This window comes from Cryptotermes secundus, unplaced genomic scaffold, assembly GCF_002891405.2.
Source record: "Cryptotermes secundus unplaced genomic scaffold, Csec_1.0 scaffold488, whole genome shotgun sequence".
In the NCBI taxonomy this organism is placed as follows: Eukaryota; Metazoa; Arthropoda; class Insecta; order Blattodea; family Kalotermitidae; genus Cryptotermes; species Cryptotermes secundus.
Window position 1 is genome coordinate 84,159 of NW_019736404.1, and position 15,427 is coordinate 99,585.

The window sequence follows — 15,427 nt, forward strand, 5'->3', positions numbered from 1 at the left end:
TTTTGCGATGGCTGACCTGAGAGAGCAGTGTGTCTGTATAAAGTTTTGTTTCAAACTTGGGAAAACCACTGCAGAAACGCACCAAATATTGAAGCAAGCTTTTGGTGAAAACAGTTTAGGCCAGACACAAACTTACAACTGGTATAAGCATTTTAAAAATGGCTGAACATTGACTGATGATGACGATCGTTCGGGATGGCCGTCAACTGGCAAAACACCAGAAAATGTCGCGAAAGTTAGGGATATGATTCTGCAAGATCGTAGACTGACCCTCCAAGACCTCTAACACCTTGGGACTAAGTTATGGTACATGTCAACGAATTTTGTCAGAGGAACTGAACATGAGGAGGATTGCGGTGAAGTTTGTGCCACAACTGCTGCAAAATGAACAGAAGCAGCATCACTTGGAAGTCTGCAGGGAACTTCAGCAACAGCTTCAAGAGGATCCAAACTTTCTTTCAAGGGTTGTCACTGGTGACTAAAGTTGGGTTTATGGCTATGACCCTGAAAGCAAGCAGCAATCGTCACAATGGAAGAGCCCTTCTTCACCTCGGCCAAAAAAAGCTCGACAAGTCAAGAGCAACATTAAGTCCATGTTGATCTGTTTTTTTTATATTGACGGGCTTATTCATAAGGAGTTCGTCACTCCTGGTCAGACAGTCAATAAAGAGTTCTATCTCGATGTTCTAAGGCGTTTGAGGGAGAACATGAGGAGAAAACGTCCAGAGAAGTGGCGCCCGAAGAACTGGATACTCCACCATGACAACACACGACCGCATACGGCTTACATTATGCAGGAATTTTTGGCTAAAAACAAGATGGCAGTTGTTCCCCACCCACCGTACTCGCCAGACACCCACCGTACTTAGCTCCATGCGACTTCTTTCTCTTCCCCAAGATGAAAATCAAGTTGAAGGGGCGAAGATTTGATACAGTTGAGGATATTGAAGCGGAAACGCAGACAGTACTAAACACCCTAACAAAGAAAGACTTCCAGGATACATTTGAAAAGTGGCAGAAACACTGGGATCGGTGTATGCGCTCCCAAGGGGACTACTTTAAAGGTGATGGTGCAGAATAAGATCTAGTTAAGATGTAATAGTTTTTATTAATATATTTCGGGAACTTTTGGATTGCCCCACGTATAATGAGGCTTGAGACTTCTAGCACAAACCAGAAACATCAACTATAATCACCTGACTTGGTCCCATGTAACTTTCATTTATTTTCTTCTAAGGATCTCATTTTGAACCACTTTGAACACATACAGAACAGTGTAATGGAATTGTAAAAAGGACTTTCATGTATGATTCCCAGCAATGTTTTCAGTCACTGCAGAGATTCTGGAAGCTGTGTATAAAGGCAGAGGTCAGGCTATATTCAGTCCTTGCATTGTATGTCACATCATGCAATTTGCCTCTTATTATTCATCATCATTGGTAAAACAGCCCTTTTATAGTCCTAGCCTTCCTTAGAAGCTTCTATGAGAATTGATCCAATTTTCACTTCTCTGTATTTTGCAACAATTTTTTTACAGAACAAAGTCATCATCCTTGTGTCCAATTCCAACCTGGAGCACCTGGTCTCTACATCCCCCAATGAGAGGGTGGCATAGTTGTACTCCCTTTTCATCACCTTCTGCAACTTGAAGGGCTGTGGTTGAGATGTTCTGACATGCCTCCACAAGGGAAACCTTTTATTATTAGTGGATTCAAATTGAAAATATTGCAATGGGCAAGATATGTAGCTTGGATTCAAGGAAAAGAGCTGTCAGAAATATTATGAAGTGAGCCTCTTGGAACACCTAGAAGTAGGTGAGAGGACAACATTAAAATGAATCCTAGGGAAATAGGGTCTGAGGATGTCAACTGGATTTTATTTGCTGATGGTCATGTCCATTGGCAAGCTTTGATATTAATGGTAATGAACATTTCAGGTTCTGCTTTCTGCTGTCAGTAAATGAGCTGGTCTTTCATTCATTTGCTTAGATTAACAATGCTGTGGGTGCTGTTTGTTCCAGCCTAGCAATATCTTTGTGAACCATAATCTGAGTCAGGTTCAGGTGGGAGACTTTGGCCTTGCATGTTGTCTGCAGCACTGTTCAGATGACGTGACACTGATGATGCAGCCCTCATCTGAGCACCCACTCAAGCACAAGGGAGAGATAGGGACCAAGCTGTATGCAGCCCCAGAGCAACTAAAAGGGAAGTGCGATTCAAAGGTGAGTGAGCAAGTGCCTTGTTTTCATCATGTAGGAAGAGAAAAATTCCACACAATTTGGACACTATGAGGAAATGGACATAACCCACTCTGGGCGCAATCATTATATGAGGGTTTGAACTTTAATAGTGGCAACTATTTATTTACAAGTGATACAAAAGAGATGCATGTTTAGAAGTTTTACTGTTCTTCAGTGTAGTCACCAGCATTGTGTACAACCTGTTGCCAGCGATGTGGAAGTCGTAGGATACCTTTAGCAGTGCCTGTTGTGTTGGTAGTTCAAATGGAGCAGTCTACTGCCTGAAGAATCTCTGGAACAGTTCTGAAGCGAATGCTACAAAGTGGTTCCTTCATCTTAGGAATCAAGTCAAAGTCACAAGGACTTAAGTCCGGGGAGTATGGTGGATGGTACAGCACTTCCCAGCCCCATCAATCGAACAAATCAACTACAGCTTGCCATTTCTGCGTTTCCATCAAATCATGCGGAACCCATTGTGATGCAGTTTTTCTCATGCCCAGGCTTTCCTTAATAATGTGAAGCACAGTCGTATGTGCTAATCCTGTCTTGGGCCAGCTCATGAATTGTATGACATTGACCACTCTCCAGTAATGCGGAAAGAGCATACACTTCTTCACTGACACTAGGACGACCTAGCTGATGCATGTCTGCCACACTTTGCTGTCCCTCGTTGAAGGCTTTTACCCACCTTGCCACTGTTCTGTAAGGCAGTGCAGATTCCCTGCAAGCCTCTTGAAGATCTTGATGACACTGTCGTGCTGTACAGCCTCTGGCACATTCAGTCTTTATCCAACCCCGTTGTTCCTGTTTTGAAAACGTGAAAACGCTACATTAGACTGCCAGCTAACATGAGGCTCTATTCTCGTCACTGCACATGCGCGTGATGTGGGAAGGGAGAGTCCATTTGCTCTGAGGTAAGGTAGGTATGTAACTAACATGTGGTATAAACGACATTATTTGGTTCCGTTGCATGGCGTCTCTACAGCAGTGTTGCCACTATTAAAGTTCCATCCCTCATAATATGACCAGAATCATCAAAGGTTGACACTTTGGGTACAGGTCAATATTGAAACTTAAGCAATTTGAATTTTTGCCTTCAGTGAAAACCTACACCACTCAATTGCTAGATTCTAGACTGCTGCCTTGTGTGTAGTCGTTATCATGATCCATTGTTATTTCTGCCAGGATTGGTCAGCTTATGACAGACTCTTCTTAAGTTTCGTCTTCATTTTTTAGTTCAAAGATCAGGTGCTACAATCCTGTTCTGATGTTCAGAAATACTTAAAACTACGAGTAATATTGCTACATCACTCCCTCCTGTAAGTTCATATATAAGTATTCTAATTTTAGTAGATTCTAAGGGGTTCTCACAATAGTGTGTAATACTCAGAATTACTGGGTTTTTTTGGGCTTTGTCTGTCATCCAGTATTCTAGAAACTAGATTGAGGTTAGTGCTATATGACCCAACTGAACAGGTGTCTCCCCTCCTCACCTGAGGACAGAAACACATCCTGTTTCCAAAATGTTATGTTTTCTAGTTTCTAGATTACCAGACAATCAGTGAAGTAGAAAAACCCAGTAATTCTGACCAGTTTTAGTAGCTACTTTTTTCCATCCTGTTCACCTGTTTTTCTCCATTAGGTTGATAATTCTTTGCTGTTTACATGATATTCTCAATTTCCAGTAAATGTATGTTATTTCCTTCTTTTACATTGAAGATACTCTAACAGTTATCTAAGAAATTTCATAAGTCCAGTGTATGATGTTTTATTTCTCACACTTCGTCATACCCCAAATGTCACTTCAGAACATAAACTTGGCTTAGCTTTTTTATTATGTAGTTATAATGAAATGCATTTCCTCATTTCGTTTTTGAAATTTTTCTCTGGTATTCCATTTAATTAGCTGTGTACTTGCAGTTATTCTCCTTTACCTTCATTTAGCTGATCAGATATTCTACATCCATGCTGTTTAATTTTGGATACTTGTTCAGTCATGTTACGATATATAACTATTTTCAGTTGCTGGCAGTATTTGCCTTGTACACCCATTCCCTTAGCTTTTGTGTCTGAATTTTTTAGATTATAATGAATCAAATATTCAGTCAGTTGTTTTATGTAAATTTTCTTTCAGTGTTCTGTATCCTCCCTTGATTCTTAATACACTGTAGTAATTTTATTTCCACTTCGTATAATCTTTTTACATCTCTCTAATATCTTAGATTTAGAATATCTTAGAATGTAGTAACAGTCAGATATGTTTTTATCGAGCTTGATCATTGCTGTTTATGCTTATTTTTTAACATGTGCACAAAAATGTTTAATGTGCAGTCAGATTGCTGAGGAGTGTATTTTATCCTTTTCTGCTCTGTGAACTTTTAGAGTGACATGTACAGCCTGGGCATCATCTTGTTTGAGCTGCTGCAACCTTTCAGTACAGACATGGAGCGCTGCAAGCTTATCACGCGTCTCAGAACTGGACATGTTCCCCCTGAGCTTGCCATGACAGCACCAAAACTGGTAAAATTTCAGTTACTGTCTCTTACAAATTCTGTATGTTCATTTTCCATTACTTAAAGTTTAGATACAGTGCAACCTTGGTATAACAAGAATTTATAAAATTCTTTAAAAAATTCTCAGTATAACAGATACATGTTATATCTGAAGATGATTGAAATCTTCAAGTCCATCTCCTAACTTACAATTATGTATATTGCTATATAGCACTAAGGTTTAAAGAAATTAATGCAGGCAGAGCAATATTTATTCTTCTTGGCATAAAGACAGAAGATGAAACAATGTGATAGCTACACCATTTTATTTTTGGTGCATCCATATGCTTATTGGATTTTCATTAAATTTTATTCTGGGGAGTTCTACTGAAATTTGTCAACAAAGTCCAATTTAAATTACAGTAGGACAAAAATAATGCATACTTAAAGATGTACATAATTCATGTGTAACTCATTAAATATTTACTAAAGCAGGAGCTATAGAGAAGAATTTAATATTTTTTTCCAGCAAGTTTTGTGGTTTTCAAGATAATTAAACAAAATGGATTTTGATCCATCTGTAGGCTGTAACTGGACAAACATGCAAAAACTGCTAAGCTCTGCACATTTTCCTAAACTCTTTGAAGTGATTATCACGTAAATATGAAAATAAAGAATAATAGTTCACAAAGATTAAACAACTCCGTCCAGTGTGACCAATGAAGACTTTATCACTTCACTATCCAATAAACTTAAATGTTTAAGTTCTCACAGAACCATCATCAGAGGTACATCAAATACATTTGGGAAACTACCATCACAATGGGTGTTTTTAGCGTTTAACATATTGTAACATGTTTCGCTGCTGAAGACGCCGTTCGGATTGTTAATTGGTTTATTTAACAACCTACAGATCGTAACTACAATTGATTATAATACTGTTGCGGGGTTTCACACTTTATAACCCTATTCGCAATATCTGTTCACTCTATCTTCAGTAGTCTACACGTATTCACAGCACGGGAGCTATATGAATGTCACTGTATTACACACTCCCAATTACTGCTCAGTTATCACAAACCATCACTGATTATCATACCCGTCCGGTTCTTCTTTCTGCTACCACTGCTAGATTCCAACTGTGTTGCTCCGGCTCACACACTAGCGCTTACTGCTCAGCCGGCTTTTTATTCCGTTCGCTGTTGCCTGTTACCTCTATCAACAGCGGCGTTCAGTGCCTCGTCACAGTAGGAAGCGGTGCCACGTAGCCCAGGGGGGGGAGTGCTGACTCACCTGCTATGTCACCGTGGCCAGAGCTACATCACTGCTGGGGGAGGGAGGGGGCATCCTCCATAGTGCAACACATCACAATATATATATATATACAATGCTTGTCATACACAATATACACAGATTTCAGCCTTTCACAACTACAGCATTCTTCTTGATATGTTAAAATTTTAAAAATTTTTAAGAATATTGCCTTTTTGGTTAAAATTTATGAACTGATCATGTTCGTGTGCTATCGTCTATCTTGTCGGTGGTCGAACTTGTGCCGCCTGTTCCCCTTGAGGAAGATATTCTTGGTGTTGTCCGTGTTGTTTGTCGCGTGCTGTGTTGCTTTTACTAAAAGCCTCTAACAGAAATGAGTACCAGGAATATTCCCGTGGGTAAAGGGCAGCCGGCACATAAGGCTGACAACCTCATCGCCATCTGTGTGGAGCCTCAACATCTCACAACCCTGTGGGCCTCCACAGACTGTTACAGGGATACCTTTACTTACTTACTTACTTTTACTTAATAGCAAACTCAAAAAGTAGTAACAAACCTATCAGTACAATGTCACCTGAAGATGAGTATAGGTTCAGTCCCCAGAAGTCTTATACCTGACATACAAGTACGGGGGACAATGGATCATGTCCAACATAATGTTTGTATAGTGAATATAAAATAGTACTGTAGCATGTAGAGAGCCGTCTCTAGGGAACATCTCGTTAAACATGTTCCCATGGCAGTGCATGTGCATGTAACAATAGAGGTACTGTTGGAAACGGTGTTTTCTACTCAGTCTATGCAAATGTGTTATAAAGAGGACATCTGAAGGAAGAATAGTTCCCCCCATGTGAGGCGGGATCGGATATCTCCACCATGACCCTGTGAGTCGTAGGAGGGGACCGAAAGGGAAGTCTCAAATCTGAGACCATAAAATGTGGTAGCAAGTCCCAAGGGACTCAGACCCGAGAAAGACTGTGCTGGCAAGGACCAGCAGCATATACAAAAGACAAGATCCATCCTCTCGTCAGAGAGGGTGCCCCACAAAAAAAAAGACCATAACTGTCAAACAGTAATGAATATTTGACACCAAGACTTACTGACTGACTGATCATCAGTCACAATGTGATTTTGACTTTGACTTTGAAGAATAGTTCATTTGGAAGGGAGCCGGCATTCAGAGAGGACTTGAGCACAGAAGCAGAGGAATGGCCACTGTTAGAAGCTGTTATCAGGAAACAACTAGTGGAGACTGTGTAACAGACTGAGAACATTAGTGTGTATGCTCTAGTGATTTGTAAAGTGTGGAGATCAGCGATGGCGCTATTAGGTGTATTATGAGTTGTGTGTTAAAGTGGTCGATAAATCCAAAACCATGTCGAGAGTCACTCTTAACATGTGACAGTATTGTGGCTGGATGTTCAAAATCCATAAACTGTGGAATGCTGGAACTGCAGAAATATCACAGGGTTATCATTTTACTAGGTGGCAGTAGCACAAATCCTCACCAGCCACAACAGTCAAGGTACTGTTGAGAACAGCATTGCCTAGGTGGTCCACTTTGAGAGTGTGTGGAAACATGCCAGAGGAGTCACTGTTTTTGCCCGCTCTTAGCCAACCTCTTGCCACAGTACGACAAGGAGCTAAGACAAACAGGACACAAGAAGGTGATGTCGGGAAGAAAACAACAAAAGACAGCAAATGGAATGGCAGACTGTAAACACCTGTAACTATTTGTAGACATTTTTTTTTAATTGTTTCATTTTTAGTCCGTTACACTATCAATCACAAAGTTAATAGAAAGTCCGTCGAGTGTAACAATTTGTAGGTCACTTCTTTATCACTTCTGCCTTACATGTTTCGGTGTGACACAACCATCAGCAGAGGCACTTACTACAATTATGAAAACACTGTCGTTTATGATGTTCACAGTTATGTTTGTTGTGTGGACGCTGCTACAATATGTTCACGTGTAAAAGCACAACACTTGCTAGGATAGTTGAGTACACTATCAATTCTCACTTTCCATCCGAAACTGTTTTTAAGTTAAAACGCTAATGTTAAAATATTTAAAATATTTAAAACATTTGATGTAAAATGCTAAGCTCCTCCTTGTTAATTCATCCCGAAGATGGGAGATGTCAGCTTGAGGTTGTATGGCTGCAAAGATATTGTATTACATTAGGTTTTATATATTATTACATATTTTTTTGTTTAGTGTTGTGTTTGATCCTTGCTTACCTTATGGTCAGATGTTTCCTATGTGCTGTGTGTTGTGTAGTGCAGTGGGACTTCTACGTTGGTGTTATTTAAAGCCTTGTGTGTTATGACGTGGTCGGGGGTGTGTTTATACAAGTAGTAATGAGGTCAAACATGCTGTTCTGGTTATTGATCTCTTTTGCCTGTTTCTGCTCATCTATTAATTTATTATCCTTATAGTGGCGGTAAATTTGGTATTCTTCCTTTATATTCATTAATTTACCTTTCTTTGCTACTTCGATCAGTTCCATGACTTGCGAAATTGGGCCGTATTGATGTTGTCTATTTAGGATATGTTGAGCATAGGCGGAGTCATTTTTATTGAATCTTATACTTCTTATATGTTCATTATAGCGTGTTACTAATTTTCTGCCTGTTTGACCTATATACACTTGTTGGCACTCCTGGCAAGTCAACTTGTATATGCCACTTTGTTCGTAAGAATTTATGTTTTGTTTGTGGTTTAGTATTTTGCCTAATGTATGATTTACTTTAAAAGCTATTCTTACGTTCGTATTTTTAAATAGTTTCGTAATTCTTCTTGTGTAGCTTCCGTTATATGTGTAGGATACCCATTTCTGTTCTCTTCTTTCAATGGGAGCACTTGTTTTTTGTTGTTGAAGTTTATGATACATTCGTGTAATGAGTTCTTTATTGTATCCATTGTTTTCCGCGATGTTAATAATTGTGTTTAATTCTTTATTTTTTGCTGTGTTATCCATAGGTAGGATGGTTAATCTATGTAGCCAATTTTTGTATGTTGCCAATTTTTGTTCTTTGGGATGACAAGATTTATTGTTTACCGTTGTGTCTGTCGTTGTGGGTTTTCTAAATATCTCCATTCTTACTTGCCCCTGGTTGTTAATTAGTTTTAAGTCTAGGTACGTTATTTGATTATTTTCCTCTTCATTTAGTGTGAATTGCAAGTTTTTATTTTGCTTGTTAAATTGATCTAAAATGTGTTGGGGTGTTATTTTTGATCGGTTATAAATCATAATTATATCGTCTACGTATCTGTTATAGTAGATGATGCGTTTATCTTCTAGTAGAAGTTTTCTTCTAGTAGAAGTTTTACTTTTCTTTGTTCGAAATGTTGTAAAAATACTTCCGCCATTAAGCTTGATAAGGGGGAGCCCATGGCTACACCCGAGTTTGGTTTATAAAATTTATCATTGTATTGGAAGTAATTTTGATTCAATATCATTTGGAGGATTGTGATAATTTCATCTTTGCTAATTTTGTCTATATGATTTTGGTTAAGTGAATTTTTGGTTATGTGGATTACATCGTTTATTGGAATGTTTGCGTATAGATCTTTAATATCCATTGTGAGCAGTTTGTGTTCTGGGTTTAGTTTTAGTTTGCTAATATTATTTGCGAAGTTTAAGGTGTTAGTGATGTTATATTCATATTTTAAGTTTAATAATGTTTGTAGTTGTTGGTGCATATGTTTAGCTAGTTTGTGTGTGGGGGCGTTGGTATTATTTATTATTGGCCTTATTGGTGCTTCTGGTTTATGTATTTTTATTTTTGCATTCAATTTAGGCGCTTGTGGGTTCATTTGGTGTGTGTGTTTTCTAGTTTCTGGTTTTATTACATTCTTACATGCTTTTAATGTGTTTTCCATTAATTTCTGGAACTTCGATGTAGGATTTGTTTTTAGTTCGATAATATTATTATTATCGATAAATTGTTTAACTTTATTATCTATGTCTTTTTTGTAAATAATTACTAATGTTTTTCCTTTGTCTGCTTCGGCTATAGTTGCGTGATTTTGTGTTAGTTTTTGTTTTATTTGTTTGGTAGTGTATAGTTGTTCCTTATTTTGTTTATTATTTGTTTTTTGATTAGCTAAGATTTGTTTTAGGTTGTTTGTTGCTAAGTATCTGATTGCTTCTTGTTGTTTGCTGTCTTTTATTTGTCGTATTGCATTTTCTGTTTCATAAACAATTTGTTTTACGCACATTTTAGGTGGTATTTCTATATTGTATTTAATACCTTCGTTTAATATGTCCTCCTCATTTTTGGTGAATTGTATATTTGTCAAGTTATGTGTGCGTGGGTAGAAAGTTTGTTTTTTATGTGGTTGTGTATCATTAAGAGTTTGTTTGTTTATTTTTCTTTTTAAGTTTGGCATAGTGTTCTTTCGTCTCTTCATTTAGCGTTCTGTTTATGTTGTTTTCTAGTAGTTGCCAGTTGGATTGCCAAAACTGAGCATTTTTAAGTGAATTTCATATAATTTATTATTAATTTGTTGTTTTTTGACATATAGGAATTTTAGTTCGTTATTTATTCTTAGTTTTGTTAATTGTTTTGGGGTTAGCTTTGCAGCTTGTATTGAGCCTCTTACTTTTTACTTAGCGTAATTCGGAGTAATGTTTTTGCTTTTACACGTTTGATTGAACCATATGTTCAACATAACACCCCAACACATTTTAGATCAATTTAACAAGCAAAATAAAAACTTGCAATTCACACTAAATGAAGAGGAAAATAATCAAATAACGTACCTAGACTTAAAACTAATTAACAACCATGGGCAAGTAAGAATGGAGATATTTAGAAAACCCACAACAGACACAACGATAAACAATAAATCTTGTCATCCCAAAGAACAAAAATTGGCTACATAGATTAACCATCCTACCTATGGATAACACAGCAAAAAATAAAGAATTAAATACAATTATTAACATTGCGGAAAACAATGGATACAATAAATAACTCATTACACGAATGTATCATAAACTTCAACAACAAAAAACAAGTGCTCCCATTGAAAGAAGAGAACAGAAATGGGTATCCTACACATATAACGGAAGCTACACAAGAAGAATTACGAAACTATTTAAAAATACGAACGTAAGAATAGCTTTTAAAGTAAATCATACATTAGGCAAAATACTAAACCACAAACAAAACATAAATTCTTACGAACAAAGTGGCATATACAAGTTGACTTGCCAGGAGTGCCAACAAGTGTATATAGGTCAAACAGGCAGAAAATTAGTAACACGCTATAATGAACATATAAGAAGTATAAGATTCAATAAAAATGACTCCGCCTATGCTCAACATATCCTAAATAGACAACATCAATACGGCCCAATTTCGCAAGTCATGGAACTGATCGAAGTAGCAAAGAAAGGTAAATTAATGAATATAAAGGAAGAATACCAAATTTACCGCCACTATAAGGATAATAAATTAATAGACGAGCAGAAACAGGCAAAAGAGATCAATAACCAGAACAGCATGTTTGACCTCATTACTACTTGTATAAACACACCCCCGACCACGTCATAACACACAAGGCTTTAAATAACACCAGCGTAGGAATTCCCACTGCAGTACACAACACACAGCACATAGGAAACATCTAACCATAAGGTAAGCAAGGATCAAATACAACACTAAACAAAAAAATATATAATAATATATAAAACCTAATGTAATACAATATCTTTGCAGCCATACAACCTCAAGCTGACATCTCCCATCTTCGGGATGAATTAACAAGGAGGAGCTTAGCATTTTACATCAAATGTTTTAAATATTTTAACATTAGCGTTTTAACTTAAAAACAGTTTCGGATGGAAAGTGAGAATTGATAGTGTACTCAACTATCCTAGCAAGTGTTGTGCTTTTACACGTGAACATATTGTAGCAGCGTCCACACAACAAACATAACTGTGAACATCATAAACAACGACAGTGTTTTCATAATTGTAGTAAGTGCCTCTGCTGATGGTTGTGTCAAACCGAAACATGTAAGGCAGAAGTGATAAAGAAGTGACCTACAAATTGTTACACTCGACGGACTTTCTATTAACTTTGTATTTGTAGACAGTTAAAGATGAGAGGAACTAGTGTCATATAAATCAGTTTCCTACTGTATCCCACAGTGTTGTCATTTCACGTGGCAATATGTATTGAGAGTCATTAGTTTCTCTAGTATGTCTGAATGCACGACTTTTGAATCATTTTGTATGTGAATTTACGTAGGTGAGTCAAATGAAAACCTAAAACTGAGATGAAAATTCGAAATATCGCACCATTGTCCTATAAGTTAGCAGACATGTTACCAATGCTATAAAGAGTATCCTATAGGTGTCAGTATAATGCAGAAGAACAGAACGCCATCACATTGCCGGTTTGAAGATGGCTGCTCCAATATGTACATGCACGAAAGAACAACAACATTCTGTAATTGCGTGCACTACCACCAACTGGAAACAAAGAGAACGAGCAAGGAATGGCATCGTTCCTCATCACCCAAACCCAAGAAGTTCTGGACACAGCCATCTGCAGGGAAGATTATGCTGACTCTCTTTTGGGATGAACGAGGCATACTCTTGGAGCACTACACGCCTTGGGGGAACACTATCACCAGTGCCTTATATTCAGATCTCTTGAAGAATCATCTTCGACCTGCAGTTAGATCAGAGGGATGTGGAATTTTGACTAGAGATGTCCTTTTGCAACATGACAATGCTCGGCTCCATATTGCCCGTGCAACAGTTGCAACAATCCAAGACTTTCACTTTGAGTGTCTTCCACATCTGCCATACTCACCAGACCTAGCCCCAAAGTGATTACCACGTTTGGGCCACTCAAAGAGGTGATCGGAGGGAAGAAGTTCCGTTCTGATGAAAAGGTACAGCAGGCGGTGCATGAGTGGTTGTGCAGACAACCACAAGAATTTTTTTCTAGAGGAATCCATACACTTTGTAAATGCTGGAGGGTCTGTATTGAATGAAATGGAGACTATGTAGAAAAATGACATAGTTGTGTACCGCTTTCATTCAATAAATTAAATATAAAAAAAAATTTACGATTTTCATTTGACTCACCCTCGTAACATTGTGCCACGTTGAGTTGAGTGAGGGGAGGGTTGCGTTGCCTGGTATGCACACCTCGCATTCGTTTCAAATATTGAGACACCCTCGTCACACCTTCTGGTACATTTGCTCCTCTGACACTGAAGGCTGATGTCACCAAGATGTCACTTCAGAGTTCCCAAAAAGTGACTACACTTATGAACTAACTGTGAAATTCTTTGAGAGAGCTCCAGAACAGTTCAGTGCAGAAGCATCGTTAAGTAATGTGTGATGTGAGTCATGAGTCAGTTTTCAGTTCAGTTTAGTGATGAGATGAGAAAAGTAGTGGTGAGTAAAATGAGTGAGCAGTGGCATTGTGGTCATAGTGAGTGGACAAAGAACTGACCTTAAGAGCATAAGTGCTTATGGTGGGACAGTAACTGGTCCAAGTGGCAATAAACATTACAGTTGGCATAGTAGCGTTGGAATGTTAATGATACTTCGTGACATTCACGTTGAACTGGAAAACCCCAAGTCAGAATAAAATTTGAATGAAACCCTTCTGAGATGAATACATTCTCACTCCATTTTATGTTGATGGGTAAATAAATAAATAAAGTGAACATTGTTTGTTTCATCAGGCCCAGTTGATTGGTCGTCTTGTGTCTTCTTCGCCTGCAGATCGACCATCTGCCGATGAGCTTCAGTTGATGCTTGTGCCACTAATAAAGGAAACAAATGACATTGCTGAATGTGTAGACAGTAAAAATAAGACAATTCAACACCTGCTTGCAGTAATAAAGAAGCAGGATCGTGAGCTTGAGGAGCTGCGGCAGAAGCTTCAAGAACTGCAGACTATAACAGCAGGAAAGTGATGTCTGCTTTCCATTAGATTGACAAGACTGGGTATTTCACAGTGTATGTAGCATGGAACCTGAATTGTCATTTCAACTCAGGTGTGGAAGCCTGTGTACCACAAAATATTGTATTAAGTGAGGATACGTCTTTCATATACTGGTCTTGTAATTTGTTGTATTTCATGTGTACTTAAGAGACCACAGTTTTATTCCTGTCGTATGATTTTTATTTGTTATTTGCATTCATTTGCCTAGTAAGTTGTGTGTTTATAATACCAGGTATCCATAAATTAAACACAATTTGAAGTACATTTGACTTGCCGAATGATTTTCTGTATATGATTTATTCTGTCTACAGTAACTACCCGTGCATTTTCAATCAGGAAGCCACCAAGTAGTGACTATTAACAGCAGCTAATTATTTATGGTATGAGTGCTGAAGTATGTGTGTGCTTCAGTGTGGGATTACAGGCTTTCCTGTTAGATACTCTGATCATATTGTGTTAATGTTTGGTTCCTTGGTTACATGGTAGTATGACAGGATAATTGGAAGAGGTAACTTTATGGTATCTGTAGCGAGACTGTTGACCTCAAACAAAAGCAAAAGATCATTTTGGACAGGAAACATAAGACCAATATAAGCAAAATTGGGATCAATTTCCTTCAAGTGCAACAGTGTTTTTAATAATAAAATAGAGCCTTTAGATGTTTTGGCCAGTGATAACCATCATCAGAAGATGACCAACACTTCAAAGGAGATTCTTTATGTGTATTACATGTACCAAGATTTCTTGATGGAAATCAATCCTGATTTTAATTATATGCTACAGAGTGCAACAGCTGAAGATAATGTCTATCATAAAAAATAAGTATCAGACCATTTACATACATGGACTTTTCTGTAACCTACCTAAGACAGCGGTGGAAAATGTTAATGAATAAATTCAAAGATTTTTCCACTCAGCACAGGTATGTAAATAAGAGGGTTTACTGACCCCTTGAAGACAGATAAATTATGAAGGTTATACCGAAAGTCATGAGCAACTTTTTTTGCACGCAACCTGGGAACAGCAGGCGAAAGAGAATACGGTGGTAAGTGGAACGAGCTGTTGTGTTAACCTAGAGCAGCAATGGCCAACTGGCGGCCCGTGGGCTGCATCCGGCCCGCGACTTGATTTACACTGGACCCCTGCCAAGTCTCAGGTTTATTTTCAAAAATCTTAACTTCACAGCTGTAATGGCATAGAATTCAGTTTTTAATAGGATGTTTCATTAGCTTACAGCATTTTGCAATTGACTGTATACATTCTTACCAAGTTGGACAGTTCGAACTGTTTTCTAATAACTGTGTTCATGTCATGGAAATTCCAAGTTCCCCAACCCTACTTCTGTAGGGAGATGACACTGAAGGGAAGACTGTAGTGGTGAAGGATTTATGACACCTTCAAAATAGTAACCATTCCATGCTTGCTCGTGGGGATGGGATGT

The 15,427-nt window shown here is 38.0% G+C and overlaps 1 protein-coding gene across 5 annotated transcripts in view; it reads left to right on the top strand.

Moving 5' to 3' along the window:
• The window catches only part of LOC111869880 (eukaryotic translation initiation factor 2-alpha kinase 1), a 64,829-nt gene extending 50,579 nt beyond the window's left edge, over positions 1-14,250 (top strand). For all 5 annotated transcript variants that reach the window (XM_023861727.2, XM_023861728.2, XM_023861730.1 and 2 more), the window contains 3 exons: positions 2,021-2,221; positions 4,622-4,759; positions 13,724-14,250. In XM_023861727.2, coding sequence (XP_023717495.1) covers positions 2,021-2,221; positions 4,622-4,759; positions 13,724-13,957 — 573 coding nt within the window. In that variant the 3' untranslated portion in view covers positions 13,958-14,250. The remainder of the gene's footprint in view (positions 1-2,020; positions 2,222-4,621; positions 4,760-13,723) is intronic.
• Positions 14,251-15,427: the final 1,177 nt, after the last annotated feature.